Here is a 9,731-nt window from a genome sequence, read left to right on the forward strand (position 1 = left end):
TTTTTTTTTTTTTGCTTGGGGCGGCAGAAATGCTGGAGCCGGCCCTGGGTAGCAGTACCACAACTCCTCCTACAATAACCTTGCGACGCCCCTCCACCCACAACTCCTTTTTGGGTCAGGACCCCTACAATTACAACATCATGAAACTTCAGATTTAAATAGCTGAAATAATGAAATTTATGATTTTTAAAATCCTATGACCGTGAAATTGACCAAAATGGACTGTGAATTTGGTAGGACCCTACTAATCACATTTGGTATTTGAAAAGACCACTTGAGGCTGGATTCATGTTTGACACCTACTATGCCCGTTACTGCAGCATCTGGGCACACTTACATTTTAAAAAAATGAGTTTATAACAACTCTTCTCCTCCCCGCACCTGACCATCCTGCTGTGAACTGCTTTTCCCCATCCTCAGTAAAACACTTCTATGATATGTAGAGTAGATGTTTTCCACAGAGAGCAAAACGTTGGTTAAACATCCTGCCTTGTGTCTGTCTTTAATAGCCTCATAAAATATTCTCTGTCATCCTTCTCAATTATAGCTGCCTCTTTGGACTCGTGTCTCTTACAGAAAACTTGATGCAAGGAATGTGCTGAGCTTTCCAATGATTTGCCATGAATATCTAGAAGTAGTGAGATGTGTTCTGTTGACTTGAGAGAATTGCAGGGACAACTCCTGAATTTATTATTTTTTCCCTCCTCTCCGTGTAGATTGTACGTGTCCTTTGGTGGTACTACTTCTCCAAACTCATCGAATTCATGGACACCTTCTTTTTCATTTTGCGAAAAAATCATTACCAGATCACTGTTCTTCATGTCTATCACCATGCATCCATGCTGAACATCTGGTGGTTTGTTATGAACTGGGTGCCTTGTGGTCACTGTAAGTACTGTGGAGGAGAGAACCTACAACAGACCTATGTTTTATTTAAGGCCAAATTCTGCCACGGGATGCATATAAGCAACTCCCATTGACTTCAGTCTCAGGATCTGGCCGATCTTGCTTAAAATGCAGCAAAAAAATTAAGTTGCTTTATTAAATTACAAGCAGTACCAATAGTTGCAGGTATGAAGCTGCCTGTAGGCCCGTCCTGCAATGATTGAACAGTGGAAGCGTTTCAGTGTAGATAGAGAATCGGTTTTGCAGGAAGTACAATCTATTTGCCTGCTGCTGTAGCGTGGCTCTGACACCTGTGTCAGCTGTGCTTACTTGCTTTCACAGCACATGCAAATATTCAAGCAAAGCTTCCAAGGAGAAACAGGTGTATGTGTAAAGTGGCTAATAACTGCTAGAAATCAAACAGTTGTCTGAGTCCATCAAACTTTGCTCACTCGGGATGTTTTTCCCTTTAATTTATCCTATTCTATGGGTGGCCATAACAAATTATTTCAGTTAAAATCTTTGTCCCATGGGCACTCAGGAACTTGATTGAATGCTCTTTTGCCTCTTCCCATCTCTCTTCTTGTTTAAAACCTTACTAAATACTGCTGGCCTCTTGCAACCTCACTTGGATTCTTTTAATTTCATTTGCTTTTAACTGACGTTGCTTCCCAGATGTGTTAGCATAAAAATATGGGGGAGGCAACAATAATGTAGAGGAATAGCATAGCTTGTGGGTCAGTGATTTTGTTGATAGACATTAGCATAGCTTTGCTGAAGGAAAGTTTTTATGGGATCAGTCTGTGTCACCAACCTGGTGTGCATAAGAAATACCAGTTGTGTGGATAGAAAAGCTGCAAAACTCTCAAAAGCCTTCTTGGTTCTGAGAAGAACAGTACAGAAACTGCACTTATTTCTTACTGTCAACATATGTAGCAAGTAATATTTAACTTCAGAAGCGTGCATGTGTAACTATGTTGTTCTAGAGTAGTGGTGCAGATCCCGTTGGAAATCTTTAGACATAGGTCGGCAGACCCCTTGGGGGTCTGCAGGCGACAGGTTGAAAACCACTTTTCTAGAGAGAAGTCAAGCCCCTATTTGTCTTAGCTTTACAATAGTAAAAGCCGCACAATCACACATTTAAATGGTCTTAAAAATGCTTGATAACTCCCTGTTTGTTGGGTTTTCTTTTTTTTCAAGCTAGCTGTTCTACTTGGGCTTTGATAGCATATGCAATTTAGTGATAGGCAGCGAAAACTTAAAATCCTTTTAATGACAGAGAAGCCATTGTAAACAAAGCCAAATAAAATGGGTAAAGTGAGCTTTTGAAAATCCCCAGAATGTTGTGTCTTGTAACCAAAAGCAGACTGCTAGTTTCAGTGGAAATGCCTGGCAAAGGAGGATAGGTCTAAAATTAGACCTGTGAGGCTTTGGTTTGTGGACATGTTTGTGCACCTCCACCCTCTTGTCTCCTCAATTTTTCTGAGCAGACAGAGTGTTGAAATGAACAACAATCCTAGTTGGATAAGTGGAGCAAACAGGTAGGCGTGGAAGGTTGGCACAAAATGCACTGATCGTGTGCACAGTTGCAAAAGGCCCTGAGCTTATTGCTTATTTGAGAGTCTGATTCTTTTTTAGCCTTTCGTTTTGGGGAAACTGATTATTTAAAAAGGTCCTGCTGATGTTTAAAAATGTCACCTTCTGTGGCTGTCCATTTTAGCACTGTTCAGGGTCCGTGTGCCAACTTATGTTTTGTATTAAAATGCTCTCTTTCTTCCCATCTCCATTTTAGCATACTTTGGTGCCACTCTTAACAGCTTTATCCATGTCCTGATGTACTCCTACTACGGATTGTCTGCTATTCCAGCTATGCGCCCGTATCTGTGGTGGAAGAAATACATCACTCAGGGGCAGCTGGTGAGTTATTCAGTTTTTGGTTCCCTGCCAGACTTCTCTGGCACTGGAGGAGCTGTTTTTCCCTGCCTGTAATAAAGGGAGGGAATTTTAATTTCTTGACTGAAAGCTAGTAAACTTGGGGAGGGCATTTTGCATTGTGCTTAGCATAATGGGGGCTTCTGGGCAGTCATCGTAACATAATAGTAATTTTCAATGAGAAGGTTAGCGATGCCTCTGTCCACTCATCTCTGATTTGCAGCTAAATTTATTCCTATGTCATAGCACTAGGTTTTCGGTGATTCTGTAGTGAGAATGCAGGGAAAAGCTAAGTTTCTTCCCAAGCACTCTGAGCCAGTGCATTCTTCTAAAGCATTTGTTGGTCATGAACTGATGTTGCAACGACCAACTGGAACCTGCATGTGACTCAGAGTCCTAGGTAAAGAGGCCCTTTATTCTAATCCTGCAAAACAGTTGTCTTCCTGCCTGGTTTTTATGTACAGTTGTAAATGGTTCTCTAAATATTATTCAGTATTTCTATCCTTCAGCTGCACTTTAAGTAGGTGGATTTAATCACTTTTATAATTTTGTGTTGTACTCTTTCCCACATCCATTTGTATTGTTCTCTTATACCTGCACTGGTGCCTAGATGTTTTGTGTCGAGCATGCGATGAAGAAGAAAAATAGTTGAGCAATGTGTTTATGTGTAGTGACAGTAATAAGACTTTGCTCTTATGTAGTACTTGTAATCTGTAGATCTCAAACCACCACATAAAGGACGGCAAGTGTTCGCCCCACTGTATAGAAAAGGAACTGAGGCACAAAGAAGTGATTTGCCTAGGCAGATGGTTGGCAGAGCTGTGAATAGACTCAATTCAATGAAACCTTATTGGTATGACAACCTATACAAGTGTTGCCAAAATATGAAAATGGACACCTCCGGTTTCTCTTAGAGATTGGTATAATACGTCCAGGACAGAGCTACGCACTGTCAGCAGTTTGATTCCCTGTGTCCATTTGTCAGCAGTGTTCATTCTTGATCCCGTGGCAGGTCGATGTGTTGTGTGGGGCTGGCTGCACCATCCTTCTCCCAGGATTAGGCACCATTTCTCCTCCACACGTTTTGATGACCATAGAACCCAAGTCTCTGAATGCCTAGTCCAGTGCCCACTGCCTAATGGTAGCCCTGGAAAGGCAGTCTTGCCTGCACTGTCCAGTCTGGGGATGCTCGGTTTTGTTTGTCTTGCAGGGAAACAATCTTTCTATTTTTTAAATAAATTGTCCTTAATCTGCCAACTTCCCTGTAAGGGTGAAACTTGCTTCAGGCCCTCTGCAGCACTTAATTCCTGAACAGTGTTTGCACAGAGGGATCTCAGGCAGAGAAAACCAGCAGAGGTTCCTCTGCACCCCCTGCCTGCTGCCGAAAGGGTCTCCATGGTGGCCTCGGGTAGGCCAGCACAGAGGTCCTAGGGGACGGACCCCAAGAGAGCCACCACATGCTATGGTCCCAGGTAGTGTGGCAGTGGATTTCACCTCCCAGATATTTCCATGCTCCATCAACATTGAGTCTGAATACTTCATTTGGATGGGCGGATTTTACCCTTTAATCCATTTAAGATCAATAACTCCTGCACAGGATTCACTAAGTGCTTTGAGGTGAAGCAATATTTGTAAAATAAAGAGCTTTCAAAAAAAACCCCAAATACTATGGTCCGAACAAAGGTCTATCAACAAATGTTTACTAAAATTCTTATTCCTGTCATAAAGGCTGTCAAGGCTGCTTCCCCACTTTGAACTTTAGGGTACAAATGTAGGGGCCTGCATGAAAACTTCTAAGCTTAACTACCAGCTTAGATCTGGTCCACTGCCACCACTCCCAAAATGCTAATTCCCTTCCCTGGGTAGCCTTGAGAGACTCTTCACCAATTCCCTGGTGAATACAGATCCAAACCCCTTGGAACTTAAAACAAGGAGAAATTAACCATCCCCCTCCTTTCTCCCACCAACTTCTGGTGGATCAAGATCCAACCCCCTTGGATCTAAAAACAAGGAAAAATCAATCAGGTTCTTAAAAAGAAGGCTTTTAATTAAAGAAAAAGGTAAAAATCATCTCTGTAAAATCAGGATGGAAAATAACTTTACAGGGTAATCAAACTTAAAGAGCCCAGAGGACCCCCTTCTAGCCTTAGGTTCAAAGTTACAGCAAACAGAGATAAACACTCTAGCAAAAAGGTACATTTACAAGTTGAGAAAACAAAGATAAAAACTAACACGCCTTGCCTGGCTGTTTACTTACAAGTTTGAAATATGAGAGACTTGTTCAGAAAGATTTGGAGAGCCTGGATTGATGTCTGGTCCCTCTTAGTCCCAAGAGCGAACAACCCCCAAAACAAAGAGCACAAACAAAAGCCTTCCCCCCACCAAGATTTGAAAGTATCTTGTCCCCTTATTGGTCCTTTGGGTCAGGTGTCAGCCAGGTTACCTGAGCTTCTTAACCCTTTACAGGTAAAAGGATTTTGGAGTCTCTGGCCAGGAGGGATTTTATAGTACTGTACACAGGAGGGCTGTTACCCTTCCCTTTATAGTTATGACAAAGGCAAAGTCTCTTCAGACTCACTTTAGTGACCATTTTGACTTTAGAAATCATTTCTAAAGTCAAAGAAAGGATTGAAGACCAAACTAGTTCTTGGTCTGTTGGTTTGTTTCCCCTTCTTTTCACTACTGTGCTCCTATTTTTTTCCTCTTTCAGATTCAATTTGTCTTGACAATCTTCCAGACAAGCTGTGGTGTTGTTTGGCCATGTGCCTTCCCTATGGGATGGCTGTATTTCCAGATCTCCTATATGATTTCTTTGATTATCCTCTTCACAAATTTCTACATTCAGGTAAAACAAATGTTCATTCATTCTTTGCACCAGTCTTATTTGAAAGCCTTGAAACGTGTGGTTTTCCCCTCTTCAGTATAAAAGTGTTTTCACTATTGGCACTTGTCAGCCCTTCATCATGTATGCCGTATGTGCAGCTCAGGAAGATTAGGAATTTGAATAACAAGTTGATGAACACCACCAAAAGTGCTTAGCTAAAGTAATGTAAAGTATAAGTGTATAGGAAATGGTGCTGTGCTCAAGGAGCAGCTTTCCATTTTGAAATACAGTAGTGACCTGTAAAGACAATTTTCAATGTACTCATGTAAAGAAGTGTCATGCATTATCAAAGTTGCAAAAACAATGGCTCAATGTCACACATGATCATAACAACTTTTAGGAAATTGCTCCAAATCTTGACTTGTAAAATAATCTCTTGCCAGAAATACATAAAGCTATTTGGAACTGTTTGCACTGACATTTGCTTTCTCTCCCCCCCCCCCCCCCCCCCGCGCTCCCAAAATACAGAACACTAGCATGCTAGCATTATGTCTCTGGCTCAAAAATTCAGCATAATAGCTACTGAAAAATTATCTCTGAACGTGTTGAAGACTCAGTGTATATCACTGTAATCAGAGTCCTGTGCTAGGATGTGCAAGTCAGTGCACATGTTTAATTACTCTGAGGGAACAGGCCCTTTTGTATGTGATTTAAAACAAAACTTTGTGCACGTCTATGTATTTTAGACCTACAAAAAGAAGGCATCCTCCAGAAGGAAAGAATATCAGAATGGCTCTACAGCCGCTGTGAATGGGTACACAAACAGCTTTTCTTCCCTCGAGAACAATGTGAAACAAAGAAAACAAAGAAAGGATTGAAGACCAAACTAAGAAACCATTTTGATACCACAGACAACAAAATTATCTGATTGTAAGCACAATAAGAGTTGTGCACTGATACCCTAACAGCTACTGTAACTATTCCTGCCTAGAATAGTGCGATTTATGTAGGACTTAACCTGTGCAAACGCCCTAGAAACTGTATACAGTTAAAGTTAATAATTCTAGCCATCACTGACCCCGCTATAGACTGTGGAAGGGAGTATTATTGTAGTATATGACACTGCTGTTGCCTTACTAGTGAATATAATAGGTGCTGAATTATGATTCACAGTTTCAGAACACTGTAATCCAAACTCATGTTTTTTACTGTAGATTATGCATGTGATTGTAAATGTAATTTGTACAATGTTGGTTTCAGTAGGTAAACACACATGCCTTAAAAAAAAATTAAAGCAGGGCCCAAAGCTTATTAATGGTTTGAAAATTAGGGTATGTTTCAACTTTGAGTTGATTGACTTATTAAAAAGTCAATTTAGAAAAATCCATTGATCGTTTTACTGTACTGTATGTGACGCATAATGTTAAGTATCTCCTACATGTTACAGTGAAATTGGAAATAGCGCCTTTAGTTTTGTATATTTGGCTTTAATTGACTAAGCAGTCACAATTGAGATGGAAGTTTATTTTACCTTTTTAATAGATCTTATTTTTTTATTTTGCATATGTCACTAATGCTTAAGCAGTCCAGCAAGACTTAAATATTAATTGTCTCTAAGAGTTAGGGAATATACAGGGAAGGTACATCTTGGTTTTTTTATTTCTGTGAATTGCTAAATTGCAAAGCAGTTTTTAATACTGGAAACTCTGCCAGTTTCAAGCATTGTGGTACCATAGCCATATTCATGTTTTCAAAAGTGATTGGATAGTCTGACCTTAGTAAAGTTCTTTTAAAAATGAAGATAAAGGATGCTTTTCAAATGTAATTATTCATATTTAAGTTGGCATGTGTATTGCTATTTGTGTAGCATACTTTGTCATTCTTAAAATGTGCCTAGCTCACAAAAAGATATTTTTTCCAGAAAGTAAAATAAAACAGATTAAGTCACACAGACAGATCAAAAAATAAACCTTTGGAAATGTGCTGGAGGAGAGTGTTTGTTTCCTGAGTGTAAACTGTGTAGATCACCTGTAACTTTTTGGCTTGTTATCTACAAATTTGTTTAGAACTGCTTGTTAAAATTCCTATTAATGTAAAATCTTGCCTTGCACACATGAGGAGTCAGTTGCAAAGCAGACATCTTTAGCTGGTATGTTATCTACTATCGTGGAGTTTAGAGTATGAATAGTTTTATTCATTGAGCTCAGAACATTTAACTAATCATGCAAGACATCCTGTTGGTCATTTGCTTAAGTTTGTATGTTAACTATTTTGTTTGATATTTATATAAATATCAGAGTTTTACCATGTTTAACTTTTTAATTTTTTGCACATCTGTTAGGGAAATAATGAGTTTTCCTATTAGCCTTGGGGGTTTTCTTTACTTGTTTTAAAGGAGACACAATATCTGTTTACATTTACATTATCAAAGCTTGTGTGTCTTCATTTCTAGGTACTGGTTTGCACAGTCTTTACATATTTCAGTACAGCAGCTGTAACGTTCAAAATACGCTGTCTGCGTGTGCTAGAAATAAACCCTTAGCTCATCTGAATATACCTACATTGTTAATGTTTGACATTGTTTAATCATTAAAACATTTTTGATTATCTCTGCCTGAATTCTATAGTACTTTATTTTATGGATTTGATATTGCACCTTATTTTGTATGATGCCAAGTGAGAACTATCATGGTCATTCAAAATAAGAGGGAACTACAAACACTTAACACACACATACATGAAATAACAAATTCCTTACAAGAAACACTGACAGCTACCAGACACTTAGCAGTTCCTTGGCTATAATTGTAGAAATAATTATCCACATGGGTGGATTAAACCTCTTAAGTGGAATTACTGCCTCCTTACATGTAGAATGGGATGTGTCGTCTGAGCACAGAACAAAAATTATAGTCCCAGCCATAGCACCTAATCTTCCTGACTGAGAAACCCAGTCTCTAAAATGGCAATAATGCACCTATCAAAAGTACTGAGGAATGATTAATGTTTGTAAAGCCTTCCCTAGGCTCTGCTGCCCTTATCTCTGTGCCCTAACTGTACCAAAAGCATTTAATTGATCTTATACAATGCCCATCACCATGGTATCTGAGCACCTCACAAAATCCATAAAGTGTACGCAACTACTTATGGGCTTGTTTACACATGGAGTTATTCAGGAACAGCTGTTCCTGAATCACATGTAGACAAGCACTAACTCTCTTCCCTCCAGTCTGCATGCTGTTGTGAGAAGGCTGAATCAAGGAAGCAGGCTTTGCTTTTTGCTCTGAAGGTCCAAGGTTATTCTGATGTCTTCCAAGAGTGAGTTCCATTTTTGTGGGCCAATAATTAAGCAAGCTGTGTCTCCTGCACTCATTAATTTAACTCTTGAGGTTGACATTTTCATTGAGTGGAATGTAGCAGTCCTGGGGGGTTTTGATCACACTGGGCAATGCAATCCCTCAGGTAACTAGTCTCTTCCATGGAGAGCTTTTAAAATGAAGGCTAAAACCTTAAACTGAACCTGGTATTCCCTGGGGAATCAGCAGGGAGAGTGGAGTACTGCACCGATGTGCAGTGAGGAGCATTTGTTGCTGGGTTGCTGTATTCTGAACTAACAGTACCTTTTAAGGGCAGCGGCTTCATCACTACAAAACAATATAATAATTAAACCTAGCAGTCATGAATGTCTGGTTCCCTGTGGCTGCATCCAAATGCAACAAGAGAGAATGCAGTCTTGTAGCCAGCTGTCAGTGGAAGAAAGGGTGGAAATTGGAATGTTTCACCCACACACAAACCAAGTCACTTTAAGATCCACAATGGATCTCTAGCTGTTACATACTATATTGCCCAATAGTAAATGAAAGGTTTGAGAGGGTGTGTAGACTCTATCAGCCTTCACTATACTATACTGATCAGTGAACAGATTGGGGCAAAAAACTGAGCACTTTAATAGAGAGTGGACAGTCAGGAAACCTAGTACACCTCTACCCCAATATAACAGTGTCCTTGGGAGCCAAAAAATCTTACCGCGTTAGGTGAAAACGCGTTATATCGAACTTGCTTTGATCCGCCGGAGTGCGCAGCCTCGCCC

At 39.9% G+C, this 9,731-nt stretch overlaps 1 protein-coding gene across 3 annotated transcripts in view; it reads left to right on the forward strand.

Annotated features, from left to right (window-relative positions):
• Positions 1–8,248, forward strand: part of ELOVL5 (ELOVL fatty acid elongase 5) — a 57,711-nt gene extending 49,463 nt beyond the window's left edge. For all 3 annotated transcript variants that reach the window (XM_024221224.2, XM_024221167.2, XM_024221110.2), the window contains exons 5-8: positions 717–888; positions 2,678–2,802; positions 5,528–5,662; positions 6,388–8,248. In XM_024221224.2, the coding sequence (XP_024076992.1) occupies positions 717–888; positions 2,678–2,802; positions 5,528–5,662; positions 6,388–6,519 (564 nt within the window). In that variant the 3' untranslated portion in view covers positions 6,520–8,248. The remainder of the gene's footprint in view (positions 1–716; positions 889–2,677; positions 2,803–5,527; positions 5,663–6,387) is intronic.
• The last annotated feature ends 1,483 nt before the right edge of the window (positions 8,249–9,731 follow it).

Source organism: Terrapene carolina, unplaced genomic scaffold (genome assembly GCF_002925995.2).
Source record: "Terrapene carolina triunguis isolate 2854851 unplaced genomic scaffold, T_m_triunguis-2.0 Scaffold42, whole genome shotgun sequence".
In the NCBI taxonomy this organism is placed as follows: domain Eukaryota; kingdom Metazoa; phylum Chordata; order Testudines; family Emydidae; genus Terrapene; species Terrapene triunguis.